General features: G+C 38.4%; 1 protein-coding gene across 1 annotated transcript in view; it reads right to left on the reverse strand.

The window, feature by feature from the left end:
* Positions 1–627: 627 nt before the first annotated feature.
* The window catches only part of LOC124776971 (2-hydroxyacyl-CoA lyase 1), a 130,544-nt gene continuing 111,607 nt past the window's right edge, over positions 628–19,564 (reverse strand). The window contains exons 8-12 of the mRNA XM_047252212.1: positions 17,863–17,952; positions 7,624–7,771; positions 7,332–7,439; positions 5,869–5,992; positions 628–923 (exon numbers count right to left, since the gene is read on the reverse strand). Of these exons, the coding sequence (XP_047108168.1) occupies positions 828–923; positions 5,869–5,992; positions 7,332–7,439; positions 7,624–7,771; positions 17,863–17,952 (566 nt within the window). The 3' untranslated portion in view covers positions 628–827. The remainder of the gene's footprint in view (positions 924–5,868; positions 5,993–7,331; positions 7,440–7,623; positions 7,772–17,862; positions 17,953–19,564) is intronic.

The following is a 19,564-nucleotide window of genomic DNA, read 5'->3' on the forward strand; positions in this document are numbered from 1 at the left end:
GTTTTAACATGTACCAGAACAAAAAGGCATAACAATTCATGATCAGTATGAAAAATACACTAATGAACAAGGTCACTGCCACAGTTCAGAACCATAAAGAAATTATGTCTGTGGTACTGCTGTATTCCTGGTGCTGTCAAGGGCGTCTGACCGATGACAGTGTATTAGCCGGAAGTCATCTACCTGTTAAATTTCTACCTATCTTAGCTGATTCCATCACACCACATCATGGGTCTGTAATTTACTTATCAAGTGTTCTAACACCATACCCACATGAAGAAACAAGGGGTCACTTGCGAATGTTTTCCATCTGGTGTTTTCAGTTGGAGCTAAGTGTATATTCAGATTGTTTCCACAGCATACATTTTCTGCTTGTACCAAGTTACCAGCTGGATGTGCCTCCATGAACAAAGTGCCAAAAGTAACTAGTTGACACCTACTCTGCCATGACACAAAGTTTACATATGTAGCCCACCTTGGTATGCAGACAAACATGACCATTGCATGAAATTCATTGCCTTAAATATGTCATGTACTTTTAATACCTTTTTGTTACTAGTTATCGAATTGTAATTTTTTATATTGTCTTTTTTCTGATGTCACCATAGCAAAACATAATAAATTTAATCATATAAAAATTGTCCTTTTATATATATATGTAACCACATTCACATAAATTGGATCCCAATTAAATATAATACTTTTTAGTCACAGATATTCTAAATATCACATATCTGTAACAGTTGTATCATAATATACAAAGACTTCCTAGCTCAGCACATTGCAAAAGTACCCAGGCAGCACACAAATTTCAAGAAAGCTGAATCTCAGAGCTTAGATTCAGTCAGCCAACCAAAATTTTGTGGTTTGCGATCTGCTGATGGATTGATGGAGACATTGATAATACTGGGTCGGTCATTCACCTATAAAAAAGAAAAGGGAATCTTTTAGGAATCTAAGAAAATAAATTTACTTAAACAATATTTGTGAAAATAATTTTCATTATATTGGAAATTTATATTTAAGAGAAATGGAACAGGGAATTAATACAAGTAATAGGGTAAAATTTATGAAGAGTGTAAAGTTCACAAATAATTAATAGAAAATAGTAATCCAGAAGTGTGTGAGCATTTGTAGTAATAGGAACTCGAAACACATTACATACATTGTACATTAAATGAACCTTGAGAACATGTAGCATAGGGTTGTCAACTTTTTACAGAGAAAATAAGTAATCAAGGAGGAAGCCTACGAAATAAACATTTTAAATACTGTTTTCTACAAAGAACAGTGGGAATATATTTAAAATGTGCATGCATGTTTTATTGTACATTATTGCCTGTGTTTATTTACTCATTTTGCTTCCTTTTGCAAAGATCCATCTGATTTTATGTATGTACAGAATTCCTACAGTTAAAATTAGCATTCACTGTTACTTGAAGCTCTACTTTCATAAGTTCGGTGGTACATTTGTTGCACTCCTCTGTCCATTTATTGTTCACTAGGGAAAAAATTCTCTCTGACTCAACATTTGAACCAGGGATGGTTAATACAAATCCAATTATTTTCAGCAAATTGGAAACCAGAACATCTTTTGGCACTCAAGAGACAGAAAACGTTAATCCACAAACTTGCTTCAAAATATCCTTTGCATTACAAAATTCACCATATAAACAATCTTCACCTATGCAGGACCTGAGGTTGTACGGAAAGCCATAGTATGTCAGGTGGAATAAGTTATTTTAACTACCATTGGAAAAGTTCAAAAAATATGTGGATAAATTCAAAATAATACAAGACACAGGATCTAACAAAAAAGTGGGGCCAAAACACAGACAGGATCTAATAAAGAAAAGGGGGGAGGTGAAATACAGGATTTCCAAGGAAATACAGGATAGTTGGCAATCCTAATATAGAGCAAGAGAAGTGATACCATGTACACGCATATCTGCACTGCAGTAAGAGTTCTGCAAACAGATGGCTGCAATATCCACGAAACTTTTGTTTCTGCTATGTTGATACATTTTGGAGAATAATATTAGTCAAGTCCTACTTCAGCTACAGACCAGTTTTACTTCTATTGCTTTTAAAGTAGCCGTGATGTTTGTGTTTTGTTTAAATGGATAAATTATAAGACCACACTAATCAAAAAGGCTTTGTCTGCTACATTTAATGGAAATGTTTACAGACTTAATAAGAAGAGTCTATTCCTTAATTTTCAATGCCTGTAAGGAGATGTCAAAAAATTTGTGCATTTTTTTTACTAAAAGATAATATTTCCTTGCCACAATGACACATTTTTTACCTCACCATTATATGAAACCAAAATTAAAAGCTGCAGAACAGTGCATACATTTCTCTGCAGTAGCAAGGGGGCTGTTTTACAAGCGAAATCTTTTTACCAGGCTAGTGTATATTAAGTGAATGCTGCAGCTGTTTTTGAGCGAGTATCTGTTATTTACCACAAATTCTATGAGAAAGTATAACTAGTGTGATAACACAGTTAGAATTCAAAGTCAGTCTCTCTCTCTCTCTCTCTCTCTCTCTCTCTCTCTCTCTCTCTCTCTCACACACACACACACACACACACACACACACACACACACACACACACACACACACGAAAACTTGAATAATGAACAACTTTGAATCATTTGCCATGTTTGATGGATTTCATTGATATATTACTACAATACAAATTTCATTGCTAAGGATTTATTTTTTATGACATATTAAAGTGTGACTGTTTTTCAACCTTGAGTAATGTTCTCATGGTGTGACAAGTTTTATCAGTGGTTGTGGATGAGCAATTTACTACAGAGTAACTCAACTTGCCCTTTTTTCACATGACATACCACAGACAAAGGGCAACATGCAGATTCCACATCCCTAGATTTCTGGAAAACTTTTAGACATGGTGCCCCTCTGCAGACTGTTAATGAAGGTCCAAAAATATAAGGGGCAGTCAAATGAGATAGAGACAAATGAGAAAAAGTAAGTAAATTGTTTCAACAACCGGAAAATTCTGGAAGAACAGCAAAAAGACTGCAACACATATGAGCTTTCGCGCAAGCATAACTCACACACATGACTACTGTCTCTGGCCACCAAGGTAATGCACCTGATGGGAGAAGCAATCTGATTAGTCGTGGTAAGGAGGAGGCTGGGGCAGGGAGGGGGAGGGATAGCAGGTTAGGGGTGGGGGAGGGTAGAGTGCTGCAGGGACATCGTGGAGACAGTGTAGGGCTACTTGGTGCAGTTGGGACTTTTTTTTTCTTTCTTTCTCCTGCTCCGCTACTTCTCTCCTTTCCCACTTGCCCTCCCCCAAAGAGACCTCCTAACTGCACCTAGCAGCCCCACCATCTCCCACAACATCACTGCATGCTCTCGCAAGCGGCACTACACCCTCTCCACAGCCTCTACCTTCTATCTCTTTCCCTCCCCAGTGCACACTCCTCCTTACCCCCAACCACCCAGGTTACTTCTCCCACCAGGCGCATTTGCTCACAGTCCAGCCTCAGTGGCCAGAGACAGTGGTCATGTGTGTGTGCGAGTTGTGCTTGTGTGAATGTGTGTGTGTGTGTGTTTTCTTCAAGTTAGAAGATGGCCTTTAGGCCAAAAGCTCGTATGTATAGCTGTCTCTTTGTTGTACTTGTCTGCAACTCAACATCTCCTCTGTACGTTACGTAAATAGTTTATTATTTGACAAGTGATCACGATAACTGTTAATACGTTTATCCTAATGTGAGGGCTGCCCCCTCATGTTACCAAGAACGTTTTGCCGACACTGTAGTAGTTTTATTGGGAAGCCCTTACACATCCCCCATACAGCCCTAATCTCTATCCATGCAAATTCCACATTTTTGGAGCCATGAAGAAATACATTTGTGGCTGTTGATTTGCTTCAGATGAAGAGGCGCACACCTGCGTACAGTCAGCATCCTGTAGCCTTCAGCAAACATTTTTCCATGACAGCATTGATAGCATTGATTAAGGGTTATGGTGATTACTTTTGAAACAATAAACACTTCAATCACTCTTTTTCAATCTGTCTCGTTTCTATTTACTACCCCTTATACAGATTAGGTTCCCAGATATGTCAGTGGTTCAAAGACATCTTATGCAATAGAACCCAGAATATTATTGTCCTTGAAGGAGAGTGTTCATAAGAGCCAAGGGTACCATCAGGAATGCCCTAAGGAAGTGTGATAGGACCGCTCTTATTCTTTATATACATAAATGATCTGGTGGAGAGGGTAAGCAGCACTCTATGGCTGTGTAGTGTACAGGAAGGTGTCATCACTGAATGACTGTAGGAGGATACAAGATGACTTAGACAAATTTTGTAGTTGGTGTGGTGAATGTCAGTTTCCAAATGTAGAAAAATGTAAGTTAATGCAGATGAGCAGCAAAACCAATACAGTGATGTTTGAATAAGGAATTGGTAGTGAGCTGTGTGACAGTCACATCGATTAAATATCTAAGCATAATATTGCAAAGCAATCTGAAATGAAACAAGCAAGTACGGCAGTAGTAGGGAAGGTGATTGGTCAACTTTGATTTATTAGGGAAAATTTTACAAAAGTGTAGCTCATCTATGATGAAGACCATGTACAGGACACTACTGTGACTCATGAATGAGCCCACTTGAGAGTTTGGTGTCCCCACCAAATCGAATTAAAGGAAGAGATGAAAGTAATACAGAGGTAAGCTACTACATTTGCTACCAGCAGATTTGATCAACACATGAGTATTATGGAGGTGCTTCATAAACTCAAATGGGAATCCGTGGAGAAAAAGCATCACTCTTTTTGCAAAACATTATTTAGAAAATTTAGAAAACTGGCATTTGAAGTTCACTGCAGAACGATTCTACTGCCGGCAATATACAATTTGCTTAAGGACCAAGAAGATAAGACAGAGAAATTAGGACATGTGCAGAGGCATATAGACAATCATCTTTCCCTTGCTCTATTTCTGATTGGAACAGGAAAGGAATAGACTAGCTGTGGTACAAAGTATCCCCACCAAATCCCATACAGCAGCTTTTGGAGTATGTTTGTAGATGTACACGTAGATGTGCTTGTGTTCAACAAAACTGTTACTATAAATTTGTTTATTTGCTACATACATTCAAGTTAGTGCTGACTGCATTTAAAATAGGACCTTTTGAAGTCCACGCATACCTGTAGGCCTAAATCCACTACTTACACAGTGGAAAAATATTTCAGTTTGTAGTTTCTCTGTAAGACTTTGCTAGAGCTCCACCATTTTCACTTTCTGACAAGATACAGGAACATTTCTATAGGAAACTGCTCACACATTGCCAGTGAGTTGATTGATTTTAATTAAACTTCCCATGAAATAAAACCACAGTTCAAGTTCAGAAAAAAAGAGAAAAATGGTTATGTTTCAAAACACCATAACAAACAGTTCTATAATAATGTGAAGAGTTTAGTTTTTATCAAGGAAATGCACAGAGCAAAGTAGCAGTCCAAGATCAGAACATTATGTCATGTCATCCTTTGCATTACAATCACTAAAATGTTTTTCTGTTTGCTGAAATTGAACTGAAACATTACACACAAAATTAAAAGTTTTTAATTTTAATTAAACAATTAGGGGTCAGATATTAGACAGTCGACACATACTCAGCTAAAGAGACAACAACATAAAAAGGGGAGGGAGGTGGGAGGGAGGGAGGGAGGGAGGGAGGGAGGGAGGGAGGGAGGGAGGGAGAGGGAGAGGGGGGGGGGAGGGGGAGAGAGAGAGAGAGAGAGAGAGAGAGAGAGAGAGAGAGAGAGAGAGAGAGAGAGAGAGAGAGAGTTAGTTTAGTAACAGGATGGCGTGTAAATTACATGACCTTACCATTAGCGAATTCCGGACAGCACTCTGGAGCTGTTGCACAGTTGTACAATAATAACCATCATATCCAGCTATGCCCATCATTTTATCATATCGAGCATTTACTGACAGAGCAGATGGTGGAGTCCTGCAAAATAAAATATGCCATAAGGTAATTACAAATGGGAAGCACTTTGAACACACTACTTAATAATTCAAAAACTTCAGCTACGTATATGTAGTTATTGTTTTCACTGCACATACAACACAACAAGCTGAATAGTCCATAAAATCCATTTTAACCACAATACAAAAGACGAGCAATCAATGTTTGCTTCCGTTTATGATATTGTAACAAATGAATGGAGGGAGTCAGTACGTAAATAACAACTTGTGTGCACCATAACCTACTGCTGCTATCGAGTTGTGTTAAAGTCATAAACAAGCCACTATCCAGTTCTTCATATATTGTCTATTGTAGTCACTAAGTGGACAACGTAAATGAGACCGACTGAAGCTTAAAAACATCAATATCCTGGTACAAAATTTGTACACTCTGAATGTAAATGTCTTATTTGAAACAACTTTTATAACATAATTATCTTTACTGGATATAATCAACAAAAACTAATGGATTTATGCCTTGTCAATGAAAGTTACTAAAACCAGATTTACTGTATGTTACCATGTACAAAATACACATTTCTCTGTTTCCAGGAGTTCTTATTTTAGAGCTCTATCCTACAAGTACTTTTTTGCATGCCACAAAGTGTGACAAATCAGCATCAAACTCTATTCAGTCTTTAACTTGTTACATATTACACTCAGTTATTTACTAAAAGTTTTACATACTACTGGAAAAAATCTCATTACAGATCCTTCCATTGGCCACCAGTTTTCCTGAATTCCAGAGACTGGAACTTGCACTTCAAATATCCTTTCACACTGCCGCCCTCCTGGACTCATCTATGTTTGCCTTCCAAATTCTCCTTGTTTTTTCCTCCTTTCATTCTTTTTAACTTCTTTTTTCAATTATTGCCCTGCCTCATTTTAATATATTTTTTTATTTCCATCTTCAGTACACACAATTACTATCTCATATCATCTTTGAGCTGAGACTTGCATAGTGTTTACACATCTATTCGTTTTAATTTTCTAGTCCCTCTGACATTTCCTTCACTGGAGTCAGTCCTCATACATATTCACCATAGCTGCCCCTAAGTTGGGTTCCAAGTAAGCTGACTGCTCCCCCTTTCCTACTTCCCACATTTTTTTTTCTGTTTTTCCCCTACTCTTTTTTTTTCATACTGTGGAAGAAGCCTATGTTTCCAAAAGCTACAATTAATTATTTTCATTTATTGTTTGTGTTTTTACAGGCTGTACTTTCAGCTGAATATTCTAAAATCAAGCAGTGGTCAGCTTTTTTATCTTTTTATGAAATTAATAAATTTCTGAATGATATTTTTCTTTTTCTGTTAGATACTTACACTTTTGTAATTTCTCCAGCTTCCTGCAAGTCTTTGAAGAATTCTTTCTCAAACCCACCATATATTCCATTGTTATTTACAATTATTATTATCACTGGCAGTTTGTACCTGGGAATGATAATAAAAATAATGAGAGAAATGTGTATTAAACAGCTAAGCTATCAGATTTTAAATACACCACAGGAAAGTCATCTCAGTTACACATTAAGACCAAGTACTTAACATGATTAGCACAATTGTTGGTCGAAACTATAACTGGTGGGATGTAGCATATACTCAAATAATTACTAACCTGAACATTGTTTCTATTTCCATCCCAGAAAAACCAAAAGCAGAATCTCCTTCAACACACAGGACTCGTTTACTTGGTGAATTTGTTCTGCACCATAAGGCAGCAGCAATACCAAATCCCAGTCCTACACCCATTGTTCCAAATGTGCCTACAATACAATCACATCATAGCTATAAGCATACACTGAAATATCTACTGTTTATAGTTCTGGAGCTGTTTAAATAAATTTTTAAGTATGAAGGTATTTTAAAAATAAATTATGGAGAACAACAAGAGTGTATTCACCAAACCATTCAACCAAATGTAGATGGGATAATGAGAAGAAAAGAGCCAAATAGAGAGCACCAGAAGAGTGTAAAGCTTGCAGCAATAAACAACAATGCAAAGTAAGTATGATTAGACAGTGATGATTCCAAGAAGGCTGAGGTGGAAAGGAATAAACAAAGATCAGGCCAAAGTGAAGAAGAGATGAGTGCACAAAACCAAGGAGGGAGAGGGAGAGAGAAAAGGCCAATAATAGGGAATTATGTGAAACAAAAAATGGAGGGGACAGTACATAAAAAGAGATACAACATACGATTAGATAGGACTGAACAACTTGAGTTACTGTTGAGAGTGATCTCTAGGCTGAAGGATAAATTCCCTTTCCTGAACTCTGGTTTGACATCCTCAATTATGTACACATTTGTATTTCACATGCTACAGGTCTTGCCATTGCATTACTGGAAGCAGTATGGCAAAAAGTATTGCCAGAGTTCTAATTAATCCTCCACAGTTTCCTTACATTTGCACTTATGGCGAAGGGTATACAGTTCACCAGCATCCCCATGTTACTTCACTTGTACGTGGTGCACTGGGACAACTGTTGGTATGCATAGGCCCAAACATGTGCAAGATGTATGTAGGAGAAGGTAATATGCATTTGGGCCCTTCTTGGAATGTTAAGTGTTTTTTTTTTTTTTTTTTTTCATTAAAACTTTATTGTAAAACGTCCCATTTCAGTCTGAGTTGCATTTCCATGCTGCTCTCGTGATTTCTTTGCATTCTTTTATGCACATACTGGATAACAGTGGAGATAAACCACATATCTTTATGACTCCATTTGACATTCTTTCTCACAGTCCTTCCTCATCTACAATGCCATTCTGGTTATTGTAGAACTGCAGAGCAATTTACCTATAATCCATCACTGCATTCTTTATCAATTTCAAAATTTTGTTTCATTTAACATTACTGAGTACCCTCACTATTCCTGTGAGGTCATCAACAGAGGTTTATAAACCTTATAAACCACTATGTCTCTAAACCCCCCCCCCCATGAACCATGGATCTTGCCATTGGTGGGGAGGCTTGTAAGCCTCAGTGATACAGATAGCCGTAATGTAGGTGCAAACACAATGGAGGGGTATTCGTTGAGAGGCCAGACAAACATGAGGTTCCTGAAGAAGGGCAGCAGCCTTTTCAGTAGTTGCAGGGGCAACATTCTGGATGATTGACTGATCTGGCCTTGTAACACTAACCAAAACGGCCCTGCTGTGCTGATACTGCGAACGGCTGGAAGCAAGGAGAAACTACAGCTGTAACTTTTCCTGAGGACATGCAGCTTTACTGTATGGTTAAATGATGATAGTGTCCTCTTGTGTGAAATATTCTGGAGTAAAATAGTCCCCCATTCGGATCTCCGGGCGGGGACTACTCAGGCTCTGAGCACTATGGGACTTAACATCTGTGGTCATCAGTCCCCTAGAACTTAAAACTACTTAAACCTAACTAACCTAAGGACATCACACACATCCATGCCTGAGGCAGGATTCGAACCTGCGACCGTAGCAGTCGTGCGGTTCCGGACTGAGTGCCTAGAACCGCGAGACCACCGCGGCGGGACTACTCAGGAGGACGACGTTAGAAAGAAAACTGGCTTTCTATGGATCGGAGCATGGAATGTCAGATCCCTTAATCGGGCAGGTTGGTTAGAAAATTTAAAAAGGGAAATGGATGACGAAGAGGATGATGAAATGTATGATGAGATAAAAGTAAGTATTCAAATAGTGAAGGGAGACAAAAATTTAATAGTCATGGGTGGCTGGAATTTGATAGTAGGAAAAGGAAGAGAAGGAAACGTAGTAGGTGAATATGGAATGGGAGTAAGGAACGAAAGAGGAGTACGCCTGGTAGAATTTTGCACAGAGCACAACTTAATCATAGCTAACACTTGGTTCAAGAATCATGAAAGAAGGTTGTATACAAGGAAGAATCCTGGATATACTAGAAGGTTTCAGATAGATTATATAATGGTAAGACAGAGATTTAGGAACCAGGTTTTAAATTGTAAGACATTTCCAGGGGCAGATGTGGACTCTGACCACAATCTATTGGTTATGAACTGTAGATCAAAACTGAAGAAACTGCAAAAAGGTGGGAATTTAAGGAGATGGGACCTGGATAAACTGAAAGAAGCAGAGGTTGTACAGAGTTTCAGGGAGAGCATAAGGGAACAATTGACAGGAATGGGGGAAAGAAATACAGTAGAAGAAGAATGAGTAGCTCTGAGGGATGAAGTAGTGAAGGCAGCATAGGAACAAGTAGGTAAAAAGACGAGGGCTAGTAGAAATCCTTGGGTAACAGAAGAAATATTGAATTTAATCGATGGAAGGAGAAAATATAAAAATGCAGTAAATGAAGCAGGCAAAAAGGAATACAAACGTCTCAAACATGAGGTCGGTAGGAAGTGCAAAATGGCTAAGCAGGGATGGCTAGAGGACAAACGTAAGGATGTAGAGGCTTATCTCACTAGGGCTACGATAGATACTGCCTACAGGAAAATTAAAGAGACATTTGGAGATAAGAGAACCACTTGTATGAACATCAACAGCTCAGATGGAAACCCAGTTCTAAGCAAAGAAGGGAAAGCAGAATGGTGGAAGTAGTATATAGAGGGTCCATACAAGGGCAATGTACTTGAGGACAATATTATGGAAATGGAAGAGGATGTAGATGAAGATGAAATGGGAGATATGATACTGCATGAAGAGTTTGACAGAGCACTGAAAGACCTGAGTCGAAACAAGGCACCAGGAGTAGACAACATTCCATTACAACAACTGATGGCCTTGGGAGAGCCAGTCCTGACAAAATTCTACCATCTGGTGAGCAAGATGTATGAAACAGGCGAAATACCCTCAGACTTCAAGAAGAATATAATAATTCCAATCCCAAAGAAAGCAGGTGTTGACAGATGTGAATATTACTGAACTATCAGCTTAATAAGTCACAGCTGCAAAATACTAACATGAATTCTTTACAGACGAATGGAAAAACTGATAGAAGCCGACCTCAGGGAAGATCCGTTTGGATTCCGCAGAAATGTTGGAACACGTGAGCCAATACTGACCCTACGAATAATCTAAGAAAATAGATTAAGGAAAGGCAAACCTACATTTCTAGCATTTGTAGACTTAGAGAAAGCTTTTGACAATGTTGACTGGAATACTCTCTTTCAAATTCTAAAGATGGCAGGGGTAGAATACAGGGAGCAAAAGGCTATGTACAATTTGTACAGAAACCAGATGGCAGTAATAAGAGTCGAAGGGGCATGAAAGGGAAGCAGCAGTTGGGAATGGAGTGATACAGGGTTGTAGGCTGTCCCCAATGTTATTCAATCTGTATATTGAGCAAGCAGTAAAGGAAACAAAAGAAAAGTTCGGAGTAAGTATTAAAATCCATGGAGAAGAAATAAAAACATTGACGTTCGCTGATGACATTGTACTTCTTTCAGAAACAGCAAAGGACCTGGAAGAGCAGCTGAACGGAATGGACAGTGCCTTGAAAGGAGGATATAAGATGAACATCAACAAAAGCAAAACGAGGATAATGGAATGTAGTCGAATTAAGTCGGGTGATGCTGAGGGAATTAGATTAGGGAATGAGACACTTAAAGTAGTAAAGGAGTTTTGCTATTTGGGTAGCAAAATAACTGATGATGGTCGAAGTAGAGAGGATATAAAATGTAGACTGGCAATGGCAAGGAAAGCGTTTCTGAAGAAGAGAAATTTGTTAACATCGATTATAGATTTAAGTGTCAGGAAGTCGTTTCTGAAAGTATTTGTATGGAGTGTAGCCATGTATGAAAGTGAAACATGGATGATAAATAGTTTGGACAAGAAGAGAATAGAAGCTTTTGAAATGGGGTGCTACAGAAGAATGCTGAAGATTAGATGGGTAGATCACATAACTAATCAGAAGGTTTTGAAAAGAATTGGGGAGAAGAGGAGTTTGTGACGCAACTTGACAAGAAGAAGGGACCGGTTGGTAGGACATGTTCTGAGGCATGAAGGGATTACAAATTTAGCATTGGAGGGCAGCTTGGAGGGTAAAAATCGTAGAGGGAGACCAAGAGATGAATACACTAAGCAGATTCAGAAGGATGTAGGTTGCAGTAAGTACTGGGAGATGATGAAGCTTGCACAGGATAGAGTAGCATGGAGAGCTGCATCAAACCAGTCTAGGGACTGAAGACAACAACAACACAAGAAAGAGATTTAGGAACTAGGTTTTAAATTATAAGACATTTCCAGGGGCGGATGTGGACCCTGACCACAATCTATTAACTATGAACTGTAGTTTAAAACTGAAGACACTGCAAAAAGATGGGAATATAAGGAGGTGGAACCTGGATAAACTGACAGAACCAGAGGTTGAGGAGAGTTTCAGGGAGAGCATTAGGGAAGAATTGACTAGAATGGGGAAAAGAAATACAGTAGAAGAAGAATGGGTAGCTTTGAGAGATGAAATAGTGAAGGCAGCGTTGGACCAAGTAGGTAAAAAGACGAGGGCTAGTTGAAATCCTTGGGTAACAGAAGACACATTGAATTTAATTGATGAAAGGAGAAAATATAAAAATGCAGTAAATGAAGCAGGCAAAAAGGAATACAAACGTCTCAAAAATGAGATTGACAGGAAGTGCAAAATGGCCAAGCAGGGATGGCTATAGGACAAACGTAAGGATGTAGAGGCTTATCTCACTAGGGCTACGATAGATACTGCCTACAGGAAAATTAAAGAGACATTTGGAGATAAGAGAACCACTTGTATGAACACCAAGAGCTCAGATGGAAACCCAGTTCTAAGCAAAGAAGGGAAAGCAGAAAGGTGGAAGTAGTATATAGAGGGTCTATACAAGGGCGATGTACTTGAGGACAATATTATGGAAATGGAAGAGGATGTAGATGAGGATGAAATGGGAGATACGATACTGCGTGAAGAGTTTGACAGAGCACTGAAAGACCTGAGTTGAAACAAGGCCCCGGGAGTAGACAACATTCCATTAGAACAACTAACGGCCTTGGGAGAGCCAGTCCTGACAAAACTCTACCATCTGGTGAGCAAGATGTACGAGACAGGCGAAATACCCTCAGACTTCAAGGAGAATATAATAATTCCAATCCCAAAGAAAGCAGGTGTTGACAGATGTGAAAATTACCAAACTATCAGTTTAAAATACTAACACGAATTCTTTACAGATGAATGGAAAAACTGTTAGAAGCCGACCTCGGGGAAGATCAGTTTGGATTCCATAAAAATCTTGGAACACGAGGCAATACTAACCCTACGACTTATCCTAGAAGGAAAATTAAGAAAAGGCAAACCTCTGTTTGTAGCATTTGAAGACTTAGAGAAAACATTTGGCAATGTTGTCGGGAATACTCTCTTTCAAATTCTGAAGGAGGCAGGGATCAAATACAGGGAGCAAAAGGCTATTTACAATTTGTACAGGAACCAGATGACAGTTATAAGAGTAGAGGGGCATGAAAGGGAAGCAGTGGTTGGGAAGGGAGTGAGACAGGGTTGTGGCCTATCCCCAATGTTATTCAATCTGTATATTGAGCAAGCAGTAAAGGAAACAAAAGAAAAATTCGGAGTAGGAATTAAAAACCATGGAGAAGAAATGAAAACTTTGAGGTTCACCTATGACATTGTGATTCTGTTAGAGACAGCAAAGGACCTGAAAGATCAGCTGAACAGAATGGACATTGTCTTGAAAGGAGGACATAAGGTGAACACCAACAAAAGCAAAACGAGGATAATGGAATGTAGTCGAATTAAATTGGGTGATGCTGATGGGATTAGATTAGGAAATGAGACACAAAGTAGTAAATGAGTTTTGCTATTTGGGGAGCAAAATAACTGATAATGATAAAAGTAGAGAGGATATAAAATGTAGACTGGCAATGGCAAGGAAAGCGTTTCTGAAGAAGAGAAATTTGTTAACATTGAGTATAGATTTTTAAGTGTCAGGAAGTCGTTTCTGAAAGTATTTGTATGGAGTGTAGCCATGTATGAAAGTGAAACGTGGATGATAAATAGTTTAGACAAGCAGAGAATAGAAGTTTTTGAAATGTGGTGCTACAGAAGAATTCTGATGATTAGATGGGTAGATAACATAACTAATGAGGAGGTATTGAATAGAATTAAGGAGAAGAGAAATTTGTGGCACAACTTGACTAGAAGAAGGGATTGGTTGGTAGGACATGTTCTGAGGCATCAAGGGATCACCAATTTAGTATTGGAGGGCAGCGTGGAGGGTAAAAATCGTAGAAGGAGACCAAGAGATGAATACCCTTAGCAGATTCAGAAGAATATAAGTTGCAGCAGATACTTGGAGATGAAGAAACTTGCACAGGATAGAACAGCATGGAGAGCTGCATCAAACCAGTCTCTGGACTGAAGACCACAACAACATGTCTTTATAATGCGATTATTACCTCAGATATTCCACTGAATTGCTGGGAAAAGAGAATGTTTATTACATGTGTTTGATCCAACTCTAAGGGCATTTCTCTCATCATGTACAGAGCACAAATAATTTGGTTTTTTAAACTTTAGTAATTAGCATTTAATTTAGTAACTAAACTTTAGTTATTAGGAATAGTAATAAACATTTAGTAATTCTTGAAGGATATTACCAGTTTCTGGAACTTATGATCTTTTAGCCCCTTCAGCACTCTGTTATAGTCCTCTCTTAGTAGGTGTGGATAATGCTCATCATCATCATCATCATCATCATCTACACTAATCACATTTTGCAGAACATTTACATATAAATCTTTTGAAACATCATTTTCTCTACACACCACTAATTTTCCTTTTCCACTGATCTTCATGTGTTGTTATTCTGCATAGTGTAATAATATAGTGCTTGGTCATATGCTGCATAAACAAATAAGTAAATAAAGAAAGTAGTAAATAAATAAATAAATCTGTTTCCCTTGTTTTGTATTCTTACTAAAAGCTTTTCTTTAAACTGGTTATTCTATGATTGTCCTGCATTAGTTTTTGTCATGTTTTCATCAATCTCTGCAAAAATTTATTTTGAAAACTATTCTTCTTGTACCTTTTTCATATCTTTATTTGTTGCATTTCTATAATGCTGCTTAACAGATTGTCGACATGCTGTTTATTATTTTCTCCTTTCTTTCAGCATGTTGAGGATTTTTTATGGTTTCCACATATTGTACAGCAATGTGTCCTCCTACAGTGTGCACGAATTGAGGGGCTGCTAGAAACACAGCCAGCTGGGGAAGCATGGAGAGAGTGGCAGTGGTGTGTGGTTGCTCAGAGCACTGTGCGGGAAATTCAATGTGCTGGAGAGGAAGTGCAGTTTTAAACTGAAGCCTACGCTCACATTTTTTGTAAATACTAAGTGGGGCCCTCCCACATTTGCATGCTGACCATTCAGAAAGAGCTACTGTCACCTCTGCTTTTGTCAGTATCTAAAAAGATTTCCACTGAAAATGCAGCAATTTATTTTTGCCTGCTTTGTTAACCATTTGTAACTTTCAGAGAAACATCATTAATGGCGACTTTTGAGTAAAATTTGAGTAAAACCTACACATTTTTCTGGCTGCCATTTTAATATTTACTTCTTTTGTCAAAACATTGCTGAGTTTACACAGTCTCACCTCACTAACATATTGTGCAGGCACAACTGCGAGAGAATTCTGAAACAGTGGTTTATTAAGTTTATTAACTGAGGAACAGAGCAAAAGCAAGGTCAGTAGCTTATGAAAAAGCAGATTCTCATCCAAAAGATGTGTAATGTCTTTACTTATGTTGTTCCAAAACCCACAGTATTTCTTGTTTCACCAGCTATCGATTACATTCTTTCACTGAATTAATCTGTAGTTATTGGAATAATACAGTTTTACATAATAACACTATTGTGAAATACTCTCCTTTTTGCACGCTCTCATTTGCCAACATCTCGTTTCGATATCTGAAACAGTTTATGACATATGAGGGATGTTGTAGACATTTCACTTTGGCTGTATCACTGGCACGGTGCAATCACAAATGAGTGTGCTACATCAGATCAAATTTCTCAAGATCGATGATAGTATGTATCTCTACCCAAGTCTAAAGAAAAACTCAATACATTAGCTAAATTTCATACACAACAACATATTTTGTAATATGCACCAAATGCAAAATTATAGCTATCTCTATTTTTCATTGCACATTTTTCTGAATTTCGCGCAGTGTCTTACTTTCATGTAAATATCACAATAACTATGACCATTAACGATGATGGGCACATTATCATCATGGACCTGACAAATACAGCTATAAGTAAAACAAAAATGATTTTTTTTTTTACCTAATAGTTTCTGTAAAATTGTTTGAGACAAATCACAGGGTCCACACCTTGATTCTGTTATCACTGACCCACCAAAAGGTGGAAAACCCTTATCTGCCTTCCCTCATGAACAAACTAATGAACTCACCCAGTGCTTTGGATGAAAACTGGTCACTGTGCATTGGCCACCATATACTGTGCAAGCTAAGCTCCTGCCTATCAAGCTAACTCTGCACCTACCCAGCACCCGCACTGCTCACTTCCACCACAGGTAGGCCTTAGACTGCCATGCTTTCCAGGGATCAAGCATGCCGAACTGTCACTCAACCAGCCTGTGCTCTTGCTTTGATGAGGCAGTATCTTTCAGCTGTGTTCTCAACAACTGATCCCACGCAACACCATGTGGCTCACATCGTCAGCTACCACACTTTACTGGAGTTCACACTGACAGCAGGATTTCGCACCTTGCCCAGTTTCTGCATTCTTCTGTGTTCCAGTCAACGAGAGAAGTGCCACCATGTCTTCTGTGCTGCCTTCCCCATCTGTCCCCCCACTAGAGGCATTCCTTAACTACGGCTGTACTGAGTCTGAGGCCAGATACCCAGTTCATCTCCCACAGTATCAGCATCTGGATTACAGAGTGGAGTGGAGTGTACTTTAGTGGGTGAAGTTCAGTGAGTGCCAGGCAGGTTTATTACCATTTCATTCCTGGTCATTTTGGCAGCTCTTTACCACCAAGCACATCACCAAAACAAGTTTTCTCTCTAAATGTCCTGGCTACCTTGACCGCCAGGCAAGTCTGTCTCACTATTGAACTTTCTCCTGTTTTTGCCCATGGACACACAAGACTTGGGAATGGACATTGTTCTAGCAAAACACTGTGTTAATGTCTCCCTTCTCAGCACTTGTCTTCTCGCGCCACCAGACGACGTCAAAGAAAATACTGTAAACTGTATCATAGTTCGCCCTGTTCCAAGACACTGCCATGACTGAGGACCCCCTTGATTAAGAGGTTGCAACCCATGACATTTTGTTGTTGTAGTTAGCTTTCAGAAATAAATATCTCTCAAACCAGCTCACATACCTCTTGCAATACACCTCATTATTTATTATTGTCCTTACTGATTAGCATATCTTAGGGGCACAGAAGGAAACCTTTAAATAATTCCTTCAGGCATCAAAGATGAGGTTACTGTACATCATCCAATGCACACAAAAATGATAAAAATGTGTCATGGCTGTTGATACATGTAATTCACAAAGGTTGTTAAAACACATCTGGAAATTTTACCTTGTGAATCCAATCAAATAATTGAATTCTAGCTTATTTATCAAACTACAGTGCATTCCCAACAATTAACATCTTGTCACAAAGACAGGATTATACCTAAGTTTTCTTCAGTTTGATTTAAGTGATGGATAGCAAACACAACTTATAGAGTTGTTTGCCTCCCTTTTTTCCCTTCAGGTTCTGTTGCATCATGTGAATGCAATCCTAATAAAAAAATTACACAAAATTCCTAGAAATGACAACAGTGATGCAGTATTACAGAATTAGTGACATGAATAAGAAGTGAACAATAATTGTAACAGTATTCAATACATACCAGCATCCAACCTGTGCCTCGGAAGAATGTTGGAAAGAACTGATCTTCCTATATCCATTGTGTTGGCACCTTCACTCACAATGATGCAGTCTGAAAGTCACAAAGAAATTCAAGATTTTAGTTTTGATTATACATATATGGACCTCACCATTTATGGGGAGGCTTTTGTGCCATACAGATAGCCATACCATAGGTGCAACCACAACGGAGGGGTATCTGTTGAGAGACCAGCAAACATGTGGTTCCTGAAGGACAGCAGCCTGGTCTGACCTTTTAACATCAACCAAACTGGCCTTGCTGTGCTGATACCATGAATGGCTGAATGCAGTGGAAACTACAGCTGTAACTTTCCTGAGGGCATGCAGCTCTACAGTATGGTTAAATGATTACGGTATCCTCTTGGGTAAAATATTTCAGAAGTAAAATAGCCCCCATCTGGATATCCAAGCAGGGACAACTCAGGAGGATGTCATCATCACGAGAAACACAAATGGTGTTCTACAAATTGGAACGTAGCATGTTAGATCTCTTGATCACACAGGTCAGTTAGAAAATTTATAAGGGAAATGGATAGGTTGAAATTAGATATAGTGGAAATTACTGAAGTTTGTTGGTAGGAGGAATAAGACTTCTGGTCAGGTGAATAAATGGTTATAAATACAAAATCAAGCAGGGGTAATGGAAGAATAGGTTTAATAATGAATGGGAAAATAGGAATGTGGGTAAGCTGCTATGAACAGCGTAATGAACACATTATTGCAGCCAAGACAGACACAAAGCCCATACCCATCACAGTAGTACAAGTTTAAATGCCAACTAGCTCTGAGGATGATGAAGAGATTGAAGAAATGTATCAGATAAAAGAAATTACTCAGATAGTTACGGGAGATGAAAATTTAATTGTGATGGGGGACTGGAATTAGACATTGGGAAATAGGAGGGAAAGAAAAAAAATAATAGGCGAGTATGGACTGGGGGAATGAATTGAGGGAGGAAGCTGCCTGGTAGAATTTTGCACAGACCAAAATTTAATCATCACTGACACTTGGTTTAAAAATCATGAAAGAAGGTTGTGTATGTGGAAGAGACCTGGAGGCATAGGAAGGTTTCACATTGATTATATACTGGTAAGACAGAGATTTTGGAATCTGATTTTAAAATGTAAGACATTACCAGGGGCAAATGAGGACTCTGACCACGGTTTACTGGTTATGAACTGAAAATTAAAGCTGAAGAAATTGCAAAAAAGTAGGAAATTAAGGAGATGTGACCTGGATAAATTGAAAGAACCAGAGGTTGTTGAGTGTTTCAGAGGGAGAATTAGGGAACAATTGACAACAACAGGGGAAAGGAGTACAGTAGATGATGAATGTGTAGCTTTGAGAGATGAAATAGGGATGGCAGCAGAGAATCAAATAGTTAAAAATACAAGGCCTAGTAGAAATACTTGGATAACACAGGAAATATAGAATTTAACTGATGGAAGGAGAAAATATATGAATGTAGTAAATTAAGCAGGTGAAAGGGAGTACAAATGTTTAAACAATGAGACTGACAGGAAGTGCAAAATGGCTAAAAAGGAATGGCTAGAGGACAAATGTAATGATTTAGAAGCATATATCACTAGGAGAAAGATTGTTTCCACCTACAGGAAAATTACAGACACCTTTGGAGAAAAGAGCACAAGCTATATGAATATCAA

Source organism: Schistocerca piceifrons, chromosome 2, assembly GCF_021461385.2.
Source record: "Schistocerca piceifrons isolate TAMUIC-IGC-003096 chromosome 2, iqSchPice1.1, whole genome shotgun sequence".
Classification (NCBI taxonomy): Eukaryota; Metazoa; Arthropoda; class Insecta; order Orthoptera; family Acrididae; genus Schistocerca; species Schistocerca piceifrons.